Here is a 17,938-nt window from a genome sequence, read left to right as displayed (position 1 = left end):
ACGTCTGGGTGCTGGCTGCGCATATATACACATAAACACACCCACACACACTTTGCTTTGTGCAGCAGCATTAAGCCACAGTCTTCCAATACTTCTGAAGCTACTGCCTCTGATTCAAAGATACCTTGCCTACATAGCTATAATCGGTTTAGAAAAATGTCGGCAAATTCAACTGGTAGGAAACACATGTGAAGGAAAGTTTTAAAAATAATTTTAAAGGGGCTGGCCCCGTGGCCGAGTGGTTAAGTTCGCGCGCTCCGCTGCAGGCGGCCCAGTGTTTCGTTGGTTCGAATCCTGGGCACGGACATGGCACTGCTCATCAAGCCACACTGAGGCAGCATCCCGCATGCCACAACTAGAAGGACCCACAACTAAGAATACACAACTATGTACCGGGGGGCTTTGGGGAGAAGAAGGAAAAAAAAAATAAAATCTTAAAAAAAAAAATTTTAAGCTATGAAGTTTAAATTAAGATAGTTAACTCATTTTTTTTGAACACACAGAAAAACAAACTGCTAAAGTAATTCCAATGGTTCTCAAACTATACCATCTATCAGAATCACCTGGCGGGCTTGTTGAAATAGATTGCTGGGTCCCACTCTGAGTTTCTGATTCAGCAAGTTTGGGATAGGACCCAAGAATCTGCATTTTTAACAAGTTCCCAATGATGTGGTTAGGGTCACACTTTGAAAATAACTGGTTCAAACCACTAGAACTGAGAAGGACAGAGCAGGTGAAAAAAAATAAAGCTTAGATAACTAACATAGGCTTCCTGATTACCAATCTAAGGTTCTTTCTATTGTTGGGGTTCAGTTTTATGCTACATATGTTCTATGTATTTTTAGGAAGTGCACAACACATTTTTGTTCAATTCAGTAGACATTTTTTGAGCACTGGAATAAGACATGGTCCTTGCCTTGAAGTCTACTCGAGCTGGGTGGGGAGACTCATGGTCAACTAATTACAACACAAAGTAACTGGTCCCACAACAGAGATGCATACGAAGTGCCTTGGGAATGTAACTGGGAAGAATTTAAGAGAAGAACATCTGGGGGCCTTGGAGAATAATTAGGAGCTTACCAAGAAGATAGCATGGCGTGAAAGGGACGGGATTTTAGATACGCACATTCGCAGGAAAAAAAAAAACATTGAGCGCCTACTGTGGACCAGGTACTGTACCAAGCATGGGGATAAAAGGGTGAGAAAAGGCATTGTAGTAGCCTTTAATGATGCTTACACTCTAAAAGGGAAGCAATCAAATGACAACCCATGTAAACATAAAGCGGCAATTTTGGTAAGTGCTGTGCCTAAGAGGTACTCCATACCATGAGAACTTACAACAGGAAGGTCTGACCTAGTCAAAGAAATGCTTCCTTGAGAAAAGGGTCTGAGCTAAGGTACTGAAGTACCTTAGTATTCTACATACCATGTTTTTTTGGCACAAAGGAGGATGTTTGTAGACACCATTACTGTTAAGTGGACATTTCTGTCTCCTTTAAAGTTCAAAGGAGGGATCTTGGTAGGCTAGTACTCAACTCTGTAAGACAAAAGGACTGTCAGTTAACTTCTTCACAATGCCCAGCACTGAGTGGGAATACTCATACCCGTTATCCAGGGAACCCATGTCCCATTATGAAGAAACAGAGAAACCAAATTAATTATGAAAGTAGCGTGGTGAGCACAATACAAGAGCAGCAGTAACTGGATGGTGTCAAGGAACGTGAGCAGTCTGTCCCTCCTCTCTTTAATGACCAGAACAAGTGGGGCAATCAGATATGGCAAATCCTTGTTCCTTAGCTCCCCTTCTCTCTGATTCTGTTCTGACCACCATGCTCCTAGTAACTGTCAGCACTTAACCACAGAATGGAGTAAATTAATTTCATTACATTCTACTTTGTTTTCAAGACAAAGTTAACTAACCAGTTATGTTAGAATCTCAATATTGTAAACGACACTGTGCCAGGGAAGTCATGCCTTGTCCTCAAGGAGAATATAATCTAGATACAATTACACTTTCTACCTTGTATCCAGTTAGATATCATGAGAGGGAGGGAGAAAATATTACGAAAATTTGGGAAAGAGGTTTCCTTCAATACGTGGGATTAGGAAAATACTGCAAATGGGCTTTAGAGGATGAGAACTAGGGTGGGGACAGGAGACAGGCTATCACAAGCAGGGGGAAAAAACAAGCAGGTAGCTTGGTTTGGCTGGAACATACATAGGTTAAGAGTAGATAATAAGACTATAAGAGCGAATTGAGGCCTGAATACCAGGGTAAGTTTGTGCCTACAACAGCAAAACCTTTCAAGTTAACCAAGCACTTATAAACTATTTCCAAAAGGTGAGTTTTAGTTTCACTATTCCCCCCAAGAAAACGTTCATCAAGGTTAAGTAACTCGCCCAAGTTTACAGTTTATAAGCTGAAATTCAAAGCTAGGTCTCATGAACCAAGGTCCAGTGTGCATCCACACTACCAGTGACTACAGAGTGGGAATGTCATAGAGGATGAGAACAACATGATGAGAACCTTGAAAGCACAACATAAGAAATAAGAGAAAAGATACTCAGAAAAAAAAAATCTAAGGAGGAAGCTCCTACAATAGTCCAGACTGAGTCAGAACTAGGAGTGGCAGTGGGAACTACAAGGAGATGAGTATCAGAAATCCAGTAGGCCTTAGCAAATGATTAAATATGGAGGATCACAGAGGAAGGAGTAACAGTTAATGCCATAAACAAAAAAATGCTGTGGTCTCTTCCATCTTAAAACAAAACCAAACATAACAAACAAACAAAAACCCAAGAGAACATTCTCTGGACCCTGCACTTTAACTTGCTTCCCTTCTCTCTTCACAGCCAAACCGCTCTGAACTTTCTCTTCATTCACTGCCACTGTTTAATCTCACATTTATTTTGAAGAATGTCTTCTGCCCTTCATGCCACTGAAACTCCTGTATAAAGTCACCAATAACCTCTTTGTTGCCAAATCCATTGGAAATCTTTCCAGCTCTGAGCAGCACCCACCTCAGCGGACCCCTCTGTCCTCTGTGAAACACCACCAGTATAAAGTGGTCTTTGAGAACACAAACTGGAGCCAGGTAAACCTAGGTTTGAAAAGCTCCTTCTCCAGTTACTACCTGGTGGTCTTGGGAAAATTATATAGTCCCTCCTTGTGACATTCTTCTGATGTATAAAATAAAGATAACAAAAGCATCTACTTCATAGAGTTATGAGCATTAAATGAGTAAAAACACACTAATGCTTAGAGCAGTGCCCGATAAACAGTAAGTACCACAATCCCTTGGCTTCCGAGACACGACTACAGTCATGTGCTGCTTAATGACAGGCAAATGTTCTGAGAAACGCATTATTAGGTGATTTCATTGTTGTGCGAACATCATCGAGTGCACTTACACAAACCTAGACAGTACAACCTACTACACCTAGGCGATATGGTACTAATCTTACGGGATCACCGTCGTTGACCAAAATGTTGTTATGCAGCACATGATTGTACTCTTGATTCTCCTCATACCTCTCCGGCTCCTTGTTGTCACTCCCTTTGTAAGTCACTTCATGTCTACCCAACTTCAGCTACCATACGTATGCCGATGAGACCCAGCTGTATGCCAGTAAGCCCCTCCTGAGGCCCAGAGTCATAGCCAGTTACCCACTCAACAGTTCTACCAGGATGTCTCACAGGCACCTCATATTCAATCTATCCAAACTTACACAAAACTGAACTTATGCTCTTCCCCTCAACCTCCAAACCTGCTCTTCCTCAGTGTGCTCTATCTCAATAAAAGAACTGCATCAGGGCCGACCCCATGGCTCAGGGGTTAAGTTCACACACTCCACTTTGGCAGCCCAGAGTTTTCACCAGTTCGGATGCTGGGTGTGGACCTAGCACAGCTCATCAAGCCATGCTGAGGCAGCGTCCCACATACCAGAGCCAGAAGGATCTACAACTATGTACTGGGGGGTCTTTGGGGAGAAGAAGAAAAAAAAATTGGCAACAGATGTTAGCTCAGGTGCCAATCTTTAAAAAAAACAAACAAACTGCAGCACAAGCCACTCACGTGACAAAAACTTGGAAATCATGCTCGTATGTACCCCCTTAACTTCACCCTCCACACAGCCAATGAACCAAAATCCTTGAGTCTATATTCTAAATATTTCTCAAAACCTTTCTAATTCTATTGTCAGCACTCTCAACCACACTACCATCATATCTTACCTGAACCACTGCAGCAGCCTCCTAATTGGCCTTACCAAAACCATTCTTGCTCTCTTCCCGATCCTCTCTATAACATAGTTGTTGACCTCAGTCCAAGCATACTACTTCTCTGCTGAACTGGCGCCCTCCCACTGCCTTCAGAATAAAGTCCTACTGGACCTGACCCCTACTATCTTATCAAGATTTTAACTCCCTTCTTCATTCCCTTCTCTCTAGTTACAATGGCATTTTTGGCTTTGTTTGGTTGGTAAGTTCCTCAAACACGTCAGACTCCTTCCAACCTCAGGGCTTTTGCATTAACTAATCACTTCTCCTTTATGCCTGCTTACCTCTTACTCACCCTTCAGGTCTCAGCTTTAGAGGTTTTCTCAGGAAAAGTGTTCCCTGATACCTCCTCCCACTCCCAAAGTTTAGATTACATCATCCTATTATACACTCTCATTGCATCCTGTATTTACTTTGTAGTCCTTTGCTTAACTATAATTAATATTACTAGTATAAGTATTTGTTTAATGTCTGACTTCTCTACCAGACTATAAGCTTCATGGCAGAGGATCATGCTTGCTCATCACTGTAACCCCCCAAGAGCCTTGCATGGTGTCTGACACATGGTTAAGTGCTTGTAATATTTTCTCATTCCTACCACAGGGCTTTGCATTAGCTGGTCCCTCTACTTAGAGCTCTGTTGACCCAGATCTGGTCCCCTAAGCCCTTGAACTTCACAACACTGGCTCCTCTTCACGCAGGTCTCAGTTACAAAATGCCATCTTCTCAGGGAGCCTTACCCAAGCTCAAGGAGTGATCCCCCCTCTATAGGTATTTCATCACTCTCTTAATTTCTTCAAAGCATTCAGCACTATCAGAAACCACAGTATTGGGAAGTTCTAAAAAAACAAGGCCCAAATACAGTGCCCATCACAGTGTAAGCACTCAACAAACATTTAAGTGAATGAATCTCCTGAATGAGAAAGGAGGACTTGGGGAACACCCTAAATCCATCAGCAAAACATTTACAAACTGTGCTCCAACAAAGTCAAAGAAGCAACAGTACTGCTTAGTAGGCCTGGGAGTCAGACTGTCTACTCTGAATCCTGGCTCTTTCCCTTTTTAGCTGGAGAACCTCAGACAAGTTGCTTAACTCCTCCATGCCACAGTTTCCAAATTAGAAAATGGGAATCACAGAACCTACCTCAAAGGGTTGTTGAGAATTGGTTAACATATGTAAAGTGCCAGTACCAAGCACCTAGTACACTCAATTAATGTGTACTAGTAGCCATCAGATTGGGCTCGCCCCACTTTTTGTTCCAAATATACAGGATGACTTTTCCTTTACCTTATTCATCCAAAAAGAGTCACCATTTTTTGTACACTGCATCACTCCAAGGGCATCTTTCACATAGATTAAGATATGTGAGGGGCCGGCCCCATGGCCGAGTGGTTAGGTTCACGCGCTCCACTTCGGCAGGCCAGGGTTTCACTGGTTGGGATCCTGGGCGCAGACATGGCATCACTCATCAAGCCATGCTGAGGCAGCGTCCCACATGCCACAACTAGAAGGACCCACAACTAAAAATACACAACTATGTACTGTGGGGCTTTGGGGAGAAAAAGGAAAAATAAAATCTTTAAGATACGTGAATGGCATCTTCTGGAATTGTGCAACATGGTAGCACCATCGCCAAGTTCTGGCAACCTCTAGAACTGTGATTGTCAAAAGATTAAGATGATCAAAAGACACAAGAAACAGAGAAGTACTTTGGAAACTACTATAAAATGATCATTATCTCTACGAACCTACAGCCTCTTGAGGTCTCTGTCAGAAACAAGAATAGGTTGACCAGACTAGTGCCCTGACACAAACGAGTTCCTAACTTCTGCGATCCAGGGATACAAAGAGATGGAGTAAGACTGGGGCTACCTTGAATTCACACTGAAGGCCACAATCAGCTCATGAGGCTGTTTCTCAGGAACGGTCATAGACTATTCAGCTACAGGGCAATTCCTAATATTTCAATATCTGCTCACATCAACACACAGCTTTTATCTCATCTTTCTGTCCTTCAAAGAGAATATCAGAAGGAAATTTTTTGTTGTAACTTAACCATTGATCTCAAGACAGTGAATACTTAATTTGGTTACCCAAATAAGTTGATCTTAGGATAAGTTAAAAGGATTAATAAAGAAATCTGCAACTGGGTTGAGGATATGCCATAAGCATGAAGTTACTTTGGTGAAAATTCAACAGAAAAATCCCACTTCATGCTTACTTTGGGCAAAGCCCTGGGAAATACAATCTGAGAGTGCTTTTGAGATGTTTTGTATTAGACATAAAACTCTAAGATGAACAGCAGATAATCAGGATGGAAACATAGATAGAACTTACTTACTGAATATTCCCCTTTTAATCAGAGTTTTCATTCTCACACTACTGACATTTTGGACCAGATAATTCTTTGCTGTGGAAGGCTGACCTGTGCATTTAGGATGTTTTAGCAGCATCCCTAGCCTCTACTCACTAAACCGCCAGTAGTACTCCCCTGAGTCTGACAATCAAAAACGTCTCCAGATACTGCCAAATGTCCCAAGGGGAAAAATTACCTCCAGTTGAGAACCCCTGCTTTAAATAAATTTGTTTCAACTGTCTACAACATCCACTCGTGTTCTCTCCTCCCCCTTTCAAGAATTCCTCCCTCTGATCAAATAAGCAGTCTAGTTTCTGGTAACCCAGACTTAATCTCAGAGTCTACCTTAATTCTTCATTTGCTTTTACCTCCAAAATCCTCAGAAATCACTTAGCACAACCCCCCAGTGACAGGTCAGTTCTCTTGTTGAAAACCCTAGTTGGTGACAGAGCTGATACGAGGACTGAGGGCTCATGATCCCCAATGAAGCACTCTTCCCCACCACAACATGCTCTTATCCATCAGTAAGTTTTGTCAGTCCTCCACTGCCAACGTGTCTTGCTTCTGTCCCTTCCTTTCCATTTCTACTACCTATACCCCAGAGCAGTGCTTCTCAAACTTCCGCATGCATCAGAATCACCTGGCTTGTTAAAACACAGACCGATGGGCCCCAAGTCCAGAGTTTCTGATTCAGTAAGTATGGGGCAGGGTCCCCAAACTTCCATTTCTAACACGTTCCCAGATGCCCAGATAACGTTTATGCTGCTGGCGAGGGGATCAGATCACACTTCAAGAACCACTGCCCTAGAGTTTAGGTACCTATCACCTGAAGAGGTAACCTATTTCAATATTCTTCTAGACACTTCCCTGATCTGAAACTGCAAAAATATTACTCCTAAAACATCACTTTGATCAAATTACTGTTCAACTAAAAACAAGCCACAATTGCTAATGGCTGTCTATTATTCACACCTGGCTTTCATAATTGTTTAAAATGTGTTTCCAACACTATCAATAGTGCCTCTCAAAACAAACCTACTTTAGTCCTACTAATCTAAATGGCTGCCCTCAGAATAGGCCCTATAAGCTTCCCACTCCATAGTAAAGCTGATGCTGAATTTACCTCCAGCAAGCCCACACTCTTCCCTCTTCCTCTCTACATAACTGAAGGAGGCCTTCACCACTGTTATTTGCCAAAACCACTCATTTGGTCACTATCTGCTGCCTTTTATATTTATGGTTTAAGTTTTTACCAAGTATCACAGATAGAGAAAAACCCCAAGAACCTAAAATTTAAAACAGAAAACAAGGGCCACCTGCGCAGCAGTTAAGTTCACACATTCTGCTTCTCGGCAGCCTGGGGTTCACCGTTTCAGATCCTGGGTGCGGACATGGCACCACTTGGCAAAAGCCATGCTGTGGCAGGTGTCCCATGTATAAAGTAGAGGAAGATGGGCACGGATGTTAGCTCAGGGCCAATCTTCCTTAGCAAAAAGAGGAGGATTAGCAATAGTTTGCTCAGGGCCAATCTTCCTCAAAAAAAAAAAAAAAAAAAGAGAAAACAATGATATGAGTGACATGCATAAATAACAGGCTCGACACATACACAAACTGCACAAACAGTGCTGTTTTAATAGATTAAGTGTAGTAAGTCGAAAGTTCATAAAAGAAAGAATGTGCCAATTTTTTTTTTAAAACATGATCAAACACTGGCTATCAAATATTTGTAGTGATCTCATTTAGGATTTTAAGCAGACATGTGTTAGGGAAGAAACTTTAAAAGTAGCCTCAAGGGGCCAGCCCAGCAGCGTATCGGTTAAGTTCACATGTTCTGCTTCAGCAGCCCATGGTTTGCCGGTTCAGATCCTGGGTGCGGACATGGCACTACTTGGCAAGCCATGCTGTGGCAGGCGTCCCACATATAAAGTAGAGGAAGATGAGCACGGATGTTAGCTCAGGGCCAGTCTTCCTCAGCAAAAAGAGGAGGAGTGGCGGCAGATGTTAGCTCAGGACTAATCTTCCTCAAAAAAAAAAAAAAGGTAGCCTCAAAAAAAGAGAAAGTACTCAGTCTACAACTTCCTACAACAAGAGTGGGTATCATTTGTTTTCTGTATGAAATACATCACAAGAGAGATGATATGGTGTGAGAGAAGAAACATGGGCTTCAAGGTCTGGTTCTACCCCTCACCAACTTTGTGATCTCGGGCAAGTCGAGGGCATTCCCTAAGCCTCCATGTCCATAATAAAAAAAATTAAGGTTTAAAACCATACCATCTACATTACAGTGTTGTCTTGAGCATTAAATAAGGTAACGTATATGAAAGAACCTAGTCTAGTACTTCGCACAGAATAAATGTTTATTGAATTCTAACCTTTGTTAATATGAAGGCACAATGCAAAAACACAGTATTATTCCAAAAATGAGATAAATAAATTAATGAAATCTGATTAAGGATATCCATTTCCCAAGAAGAAAAATTAAAAAAAGGCATAAAATAAAGAACGTTACGTCCCTCTGCATAGTCTGCAGTAAATATATCAATTCCCCGACTTAACTGCCGAAACCAAGATTTGAGAACAACACAAACACCATCACTCACAGCTTCACAACTTTAAGGTTGTCTAAAAGTCAGCAAAAACCTTGCCATGGAGGGTTTAGGACAGGATTAGAGAGGCTGGAGAACTTAGAATTCAGAGTGACCTTTTAAACTTAACTAGATATTTTCTCATTTATTCTAACGGCCCAAATACTATTAACGTGTTCATCTGGGACGTACGCTAAGTATAAGTTTTTATCTGCTATAGCTGTTTTGGTTCTTACGCGCACTCGAAGACCCAGCACCCAGATATTTTGCTCAGCCCTGTCCACCAAACTCTCCATCATTCTAGTGGTCTATTCCTAGCACTCAAGAAAACTGGTAGCAAAGAAAAGTATTTATCAGGGCTTTCAATAATATCAACAAATACTTACTGAGCAATTTCTATGTTGTACACTGAGTACTTTCTCTTTTTTTGAGGCTACTTATTGAGCACTTTCTACCTGTGAGGCACTATTGGAAGCGTCCAGTACATACCATAAACAAAAACTGAGTTCCAACTCTCAAGGAGCTTACACTCTAATGGAAAGATACACACAAACTTACGTATGGTAGTGATCAGTGTTCAGCAAAATAAAACAACAGAAAGTGATATGGCTTAAATATAGTCCTCATTCTGGGTCCCCCAAATACAGCTTACTGTGGAAGACTGATGCATAAGAATAAAGAATTAGCTTCCTCATTATCCGCATTGTGAAACACCCAAAAATGGGCAACAAGTTTTTCCTACATGATCAGGAAGGAGGCTGCAACACCCAGAACAACGTACTCCTCCATCTACACAGACTGAAGGTGAAGTCTGATGAAATAATTATAAAGGAGCAAATTCAACAATTTAGACTACCTATAATTTTTTTCTAGTTAACAATATGACACTTCCATGATAGTGGGAAAAAAATGGATTAAAATTAGGATTTTATTTTGTCCAGTCCGTTCTTGGTCAGAAAGAGCAGGGTCATTCAAAGTGAGACTGTTTGTACAAGAATAATCTGGTAATTGCTGCTCAATCTGGGGAGGGCAACCCAAAGCAAGGTGAGAATATCATCAGGGCTTCAGTGCCCCCAGTTTCTTGCAACGGATAAATGATTTAGCTATTTCAGACAGAACCATATGTAACAAGATTGAACATCTAATAGTATAATAACATCCTTTAGAAAATCTCTTAATCTCATCATCAAGACTGACAAGAAAACTGAGTTCTCAAGTAAATCAACATCTCCTCCTTCAGATAACACTACCAGGCCTTGGTGAATTCAAGAGAAAAAAAATATTCAGGTTACATAATTTCTTTTACCCTCAAGGAGCCTGTCTTTACTGTCTTTTACATTGATTTAGGTACTCATTTGTTTCTACAATTGCCTTTGGCAGGGGCTAGTGAATTTTTTCCATACTAAATGTAACTATACGCATAATATACTATACAGCTTGAGGGCAGATATTATAATCCAATATATTAAAATATATGACAAAGGTCATCTTTCCCAATTAAAATAAAGTCCCAAGTTAAAACTGAAGGTCATCATAATACACAGCATAAAAATCTTTATTTAGGGGCCGGCCCGGTGGCATAGTGGTTAAGTTCGTGCACTCTGTTTCAGCAGCCCCGGCTTCGCCAGTTCGGATCCCAGGCATGGACCTACGCACAGCTCATCAAGCAATGCTGTGGCAGGCATCCAACATATAAAATAGAGGAAGATGGGCACAGGTGTTAGCTCAGGGCCAATCTTCCTCAGCAAAAACAGGAGGATTCGTAGTGGATGTTAGCTCAGCACTAATTCTTCCTCAAAAAAAAAATCTTCAGTTAAGCATTTACTTCAGATGCACATTATTTTGCCCTTATTTTCCATGCAATAATAAGGATTACTCAGGATTAGCGTGATTTCAAAAACCTAAAAGATCATCAACTATAACTGCTAAGGATTTAACATTTTAGATGAAGAAACTAACTGTAAGATATTATGCTGAACATTCTCTATAAATAAATACTTAAATACACACAGACAGTCACAAATATCCAAAACTACTCCAAAACTTTGGCTCCTGAAAACAAATGAAGAAAATGAAAGAAAAAAAGTTCCATCTTTAGTTCCTGTCAATGTTTCTCAATAAGGTCCTACATATAAATTTACCAGAAATACAGAAATAAATCCTCTTCACCTCAGGACAACCAAAGATCCACCTATCATCAAAACTGAAGCTACTACCCCTCGCTCTTGAAGACCTCCTCAGGTATATCAACTTGCCTTGGAGATCATCTGGCTTTGTTCTAGGAATCTATATACAAAACTACTACTCTTTTCATAAAAAAAAAAGACCATAAAACGTTTGTCTTGCTTAAGAAAAGTCAAACGTTGTTTACTCTCCCTTGTCCTTTGCCTACACTGCAAAATAAGTATTCTGGTTCCAGAAGTAGAGATTATGCCCCACATCGACACATACACACCATCTTCAAAGGTACAATTCTCTTCCACATGTAACAGGTATCTCTTCCACATCTAATAGGTAAGTAACAGTTTAGCAAAAGACAGGCCAGTATTTTTTAAACTAGCTATTTTTAATTTTTTAAAAAATGACTTGTCAGGGCCAGCCTGGTAGCACAGGGGTTAAGTCTGCACGTTGCGCTTTGGTGGCCTGGGGTTCGCAGGTTTGGATCCAGACACAAACCTAGCACTGCTCGTCAAGCCATGCTGTGGCGGCATCCCACAGAAAATAAAGGAAGACTGGCACAGATGTCAGCTCAGCAACAATCTTCCTCAGGCAAAATGGGGAGGATTAGCAACAGATGTTAGTTGAGGGCCAATCTTCCTCACACACAAAAAAAGACTTGTCACAAAGATGATATAAACACATTAAAATTCACTTTACCAAATTCAGCCTGTGCAGCTGAAATGGCTATTTTAGTAAAAAGCATTAAAAGGATCTATTCAATCATGAATAGTTATCCTTATTAGTAAGAATGCAACTTTTTTTTTAAAGATAGGTAAAGAGTTCTGAATACAAAAAAGTCATATCGTGTTCCAAAATGAGTTTGGACTCAGACTTTTAATACTGCTACTATGTTTTCTCTCCCAAGAGGCTATTTTGAAAGTATGTCACAGAGGGACGACCATTTAGGTTGTCCCCTAAAACAACATGGAAGTAACAGTCAATAACATGATAATCAATGTACGAGGCGATTCAATTCAATTTGACAAACAAACATTGTATGAGACCACACAAACTTTAACCACTAGGCCAAATTAGTCAACCTGCTGTTTTGTCTCTCTTTCAAACTTTATGTTCCAGGGCCAATAACTGCGGAACAAAATAAGTTCTATACTTTGACCTACTTTAAAAATAGACACAGTGTTAAAAAATACACAGCTCACTACTATAAAAATCAGCCTTTATGCCTTTAGGTTAGTCTTAAAATTCCTCAAATAAGATCTAACTTAGTAGAGAACTCTGTAACATGAGCACTTACCACAGACACAGAGACATTAAGAGTTTGGTAGGCACACTGACACTCAAATAAGCCAACCCGCTCTCAGGACAAGTTATGTTATGGAAGGGATTTACACTTCAGGTATAATTTGTCACATAATCTCAGAAAGGAAAACAGGTATCAGTGACCCTAAATTTCAAGATGATTACTCAAAATTCTAAGTAAGAAAGACCCCCCCAAAATATTTGATGTACCCTCTTACACAACACTGCTCAGGTAGCAAAAATATGCTAGATAAGAAAAGGGTTAAGGTGTGCAACAGGTAGCAATCACTTGGCAATTAAAAAAATATGTATCTTATCAAGACAAAAGTCACAGACTCCTCAGATCCCCTTACCACTACACCTCCCTACCTTATTAAAAAATGTGAAAACTTTTGCTTGCTGAAAGGCTCTTCCTTTGAAAGACTGGATCCCAAGATCCGTTATACGTAACAACTCAACAATTCTATAAGCTTGACATAAAAATGAATTCCATACCGCAATAACTACCTGGGCAGAGAGTTTTGCAATGTCCTCTTTACTTTTCCCAAAGAAAAGTTTAATTCAAGAAATGTCAAAACAAAAATGAATCCTAGGGGCTGGCCCAACGGCCGAGTGGTTAAGTTCGCGTGCTACTCTTCGGCTGCCCAGGTTTTCGCCGGTTCGGATCCTGGGCGCGGACATGGCACCACTCGTCAGGCCATGTTGAGGCGGCGTCCCACATGCCACAACTAGAATGACCTACAACTAAAATACACAACTGTGTATTGGGGGGATTTGGGGAGAAAAAACAGAAGAAAAAAAAAAAGATTGGCAACAGTTGTTAGCTCAGGCGCCAATCTGTTAAAAAAAAAAAAAATCCTAAATATACAAAATTCCACTACTGATACACTTTATTCCTAAAGTCAGAGATAAAGAATTCCAGTTGTAACACATGGACTGGGAGACTAGAGGCAACTCTCTGAAATAAGGCTTGCCAGAACATATACATGCCTGCTGAATAGAATTGCCAATACACTCCATACCTTCTTACCAGTCACATTAAAAAGAAAAAAAGTAGCTTTTCCTCAAAAGAGCGGAGATCATCAGAAAATGGATTAGAGAACCACTCTTTTTTCCTCCAAACTCAGTGTAAAATGCAGAGCCAAATAAAACCACTGTAAATTCCTTTAGTATTCTAGGTGTTCCAGATCACCAAATTTCACATAATACATACAATTCTGTGGCTTTCCTTATACTCCACTCTACAAACACAAATTCAAATTTCTGAAATGAATATATGGTGAGAATATTAATAAAGCTCTCTTTCACTAGGAAAAACAGAAATCAAATTCTTAAACTCCAACAGGGAAACCTTGAGAGGAAAGCAGGGCCTAAAAGAGCAAGCATTCATACGCACACACAAGCTAACTCCTTCCAAATCATCACTAAGCAAAAATTTCTTTCAACAAGATGTATCTCATACATCCCTCCAAAAATACAAAACACGGCACTTTATCAGCATCCAGCATTCTACCTTCTCTCGATTCTCAATTAATCCCCTCCAACCCTCCAGTGTTAACTCTTAAAAAAAAAAAAAAAAAAAAAATCCACAGTTCTACTCCCCAGCTCAAAGCCACAAATCTTGGCACACCATAACCTAAAAATATAGAACTAACCTTTCTCAAATAGTTTTGCTCCTAAAATTTACTTTCTAATCTAAATTAAATTTATTACAATGTCAGTATCGGAAAATTAGGAATCCTTGTCATGTTGTAATCCACAAAATCCTTTGATTTACAACGGCTTCTACAAAAGTTAAAGGCTACATGTAATTCCATTTCCAAATAGGATGAATATTAAGGCTCTAACTAGTTGGCCTAAAAACCAAATGAGATATTAATATACCTTCTCTCTTCCCCTGGTGCACAGAAAAGCTACCTGAAAAGTTTTAATCACAGTATGTTCACAAATGGAAACAAAATAGTTATTCTGCTTCAAAATTGAAAAAAAAAAAAAAAGGCAAGAAAATACTAACCAATCTCTGGCTGTAACGAATCCTTTCTTCTTCGGGTTCCATCTCTCACTCTTCTGTTGAAATTACTGTAAAGAAACCACTCCAGGGCTGCCTTCCTCTTCCTCCTTAGGAACCAGATTGCAACACTAAAGAATAATGATATGAGTAGAGATGAGAACTCATCCTCAAACTCAAGCTTTCTTTTCACAGAAAGGAGCATTTAACAAATGTGTAAATTAAAGGCTCTCTGAGGAATCTGGTTCTTCTTCACCATTGTGGGACCTCTCCTGCTCTTGGGCAAGTGGTTCCATGTCAAGATCAACGTTAATTACATTACAACTGTCCGAGGCCTAGGCAAAAGGAGGTGTTGGTTTCAGTTCCCTGTGGACGGGCCATACCACTTGTTTCTCCCCTCAGGATTACAATAAGTAAGACTCCCCTTCATGGCAGCATTAGCGGAAAAAAAAAAAAAAAAAAAAGGAGGGGGGCAGGACTTTTCTCTGTAGAGAGCTGACCAGGTGAAGCAGGCACTGAACTAATCCAGATCCTAACCAAATTAGTTCTCCCTCACTGGTAATCAGACACTAAAGGGAAAAAGGACAGATTATATAAAAAGAGCACAAGAAATTAAAATAAAAAAAAATGACTCTCAAACAATTTCCCATACCCCTCTAGTAAAGCCGTACACAATCGTCGCCTGCCTTCCTAGTCTCCCCGGATCTTTTCATTCCCAAACCAACCCTCCACCCCAACACAAGATATGGACAACTCTGAAACAAATTCAAGAAAGTTGCAAATCAGGGACAAAAATCCCACCAGATCCTTCTGGATAAAGTAATAAAACGAACGATCCTACCTACAGATAAAAGGAAAATACATCTTTTCCAAAAATTAAATCAAAACTGGTTTGCGCGACGGCCGATCCATAATACCAAGAAACGTTTTTCTTTTTTCTAAATATTCTCATGGATAATGGCTTCCATAGGAAATGCAGATTTCTTTTCCTTTTTGTAACTACATGACGGCCACGTTAACAGCATCCTTTCAAAACTGCTACCAGACCAGAGGACCCGATGACACAGTTTGCGAGAGCAGTTCGTGGCAGAGCCCTCCCGGAGGAAGCCCTGGCCCCAAGGCGAGAGGGAAACCGCGTTTGCACCCCCTGGCCGAGGACCGCCGGGCTTGCGAGCAGCCAGGGCCGGAGAAGAAAAACGGCAAGTCGCGCCGGGCTCCCCCAGGGAAAAGCGTTTCAATGGTTCACCCATCGGAAAAAGAAATAGAAACTTTACATTAAGTCTTTAGATACCCACAGCGAACCAAACTTCCAAGGGGGGGGGAGTAGGAGGGGGAATCTCACCGGGGATTTTGCTCGTGAGTTCTTGTCCAAGTGAGAAGTAAAAGATTCCAAAAACTGGGAGGAAAAATTAAATCCCAAACGTCGACTTCGGCTTTTTCCGTAGATCAGCCCAGTATCCAGAAAGGGTCGGAGCGACCCGGAAAAGAGAGGAAACAGTTGCTGAATCAAACCTCCTCTTCTGGCTTTGGAACCCGGAGTCGGAGGCGTCAGGAGAGGGGAGCGCGACCCCTCGGCGCCGAGCCCGGGCGCCCCCGCCTCCCCCGGGCCGGCGGTCAGCAGCCGAGCCCGAGCCCCGGGCCAGCCCCGGCCGCGGGGAGCGCCCTCCTCGCCGTGCCCTCGGCCAGCAGCCGCCCGGCCGCCTCCGGAGCCCGGGAGCGGCGGCCGATCAGCTGAGACCGGCCGGCCCGAGGCTCCCCGCGCCGCCCCGGCCCCCCGGAACGCGGGCCCCGGCCCCGGGGGGCGGAGAGGGCGGGAGCGGCGCGGCGCGCCGGGCTGGGGGCCCGGGCTCCCCTCGCGTCTCCCTCTCAGCCCGGGCTCCGCGCTGCGGGACGAGCCCCCGGCTACTCCCCAGTCGCAGAGGAGGGATTCCGGGGGATGGGCCCCCTGGCGTTGCCCCTCCTCCCGGAGCGCCCCCTGCCCAGGATAGACAGAGCGGCGACAGGCCCGGCCGCTGGGAAGGTGCTCTGCGAGCCGCAGCCGCCGCCGCCGCCGCCGCCGCTGCCGGGGAGGGGTGTTGTTTCCCTCACACAGGAGGAGCCGCTGAAGCAGCCGCCGCCATTTTGAACCCGTCAGACTCTCACATACACACAGCTCCTCCGCGGCGCACTGCGCAGGCGCCGCCTCCCCACCCCTCCTCCGGCTCGCCTCTCCACCCCCCACCCCCCTTCAAGCCTCCCTTCGCTCCTTACCGCTCTCCCGGGCGCACGTGAACGCGCACGCGTCACTCCCCTCTAACGCGGACACTCCGCCGGCGCGCGCACGCGCGGATGCGCCGGCCTCGAATCGCCCGCGCCCGGCGACGCCGACGCGGCTCCCCGCCCCCCCTCGCGTCAGCCTGCCCGCCCTCCCGCCGGCCCACCGCCCCCGCTCCCCGCCGGCCTTCTCCAGGGCTCGGGCCCGGCCCGCTGCTCGCGCCTGCGCGCAGGCCACAGATCGTCCTCCGCGCGCGCCCTCCCCCCCACACGCCCTCGCTCGAACACACACACTTCGCCTCTGTGACCCCGCCCCTCACCGGCCAGCTGCGCCGGCGGCCCTCCCCCACCTCTCCGGGGAGGGTGGTGACCCCCGACCCCCCACAAAGCACAACCACCCCCCCCACGCAGGGGGGAGAAGCGCCCCGTTCCCCTTCATCCGCCCTCTGCCCCAGTCGGCCCGTGACAGTCACACAACCTGAGGGCCGGGCGGCCTGGGCCAGGGCAGCCGTTGCCCGCCTCAAAGCGGGGTCTCCCGGGGTCAGGCCGCTGGGCCCGGCCGGCCCGACCGGGGCGCCCCGCTCGGGCCTGCCCAGGGCGAGGGGGCGCGGGGAAGGGGCGCCTTTCCGCCGGCTGCCCTCCCCTCGCGCGCCGGCCGCTGGGCCGAGGCCGGCCTGCCCGCCATCCCCGGGCAGGCCCCGGCGCCCCCGCCGCGGGGCCCGTGCGCCCTGGGCTCGGGGCTCCTCGGTGCAGCGGCCCGGCCCCGCCTCACCCACTCCTCGCCGCTCCGAAGGGGCAGGAAACGGGGCTGGCATGTCTGTCCTGGGCTCGGCTCCCCGGGGGAGCTCCAGGCGCTTGACAAGGGCGTCCACAGGTGCCGGGCGCCAGAGTGGTCTCCGCGACGGCCCGGGGGCGGCGGCGGCCGGCGCGCCCACCGCGGGCCCGAGGCGCCCGGGGAGGTGGCCCTGGAAGCCCC

The 17,938-nt window shown here is 44.3% G+C and overlaps 1 protein-coding gene across 1 annotated transcript in view; it reads right to left on the bottom strand.

The window, feature by feature from the left end:
- The window catches only part of KDM2A (lysine demethylase 2A), a 90,044-nt gene extending 73,731 nt beyond the window's left edge, over nucleotides 1-16,313 (bottom strand). The window contains exons 1-2 of the mRNA XM_014844725.3: nucleotides 16,052-16,313; nucleotides 14,716-14,840 (exon numbers count right to left, since the gene is read on the bottom strand). Of these exons, the coding sequence (XP_014700211.3) occupies nucleotides 14,716-14,757 (42 nt within the window). The 5' untranslated portion in view covers nucleotides 14,758-14,840; nucleotides 16,052-16,313. The remainder of the gene's footprint in view (nucleotides 1-14,715; nucleotides 14,841-16,051) is intronic.
- Between the last annotated feature and the right edge of the window lie 1,625 nt (nucleotides 16,314-17,938).

Source organism: Equus asinus, chromosome 17 (genome assembly GCF_041296235.1).
Source record: "Equus asinus isolate D_3611 breed Donkey chromosome 17, EquAss-T2T_v2, whole genome shotgun sequence".
Lineage (NCBI taxonomy): Eukaryota > Metazoa > Chordata > Mammalia > Perissodactyla > Equidae > Equus > Equus asinus.
This window is presented reverse-complemented; position numbering and strand designations above follow the sequence as displayed.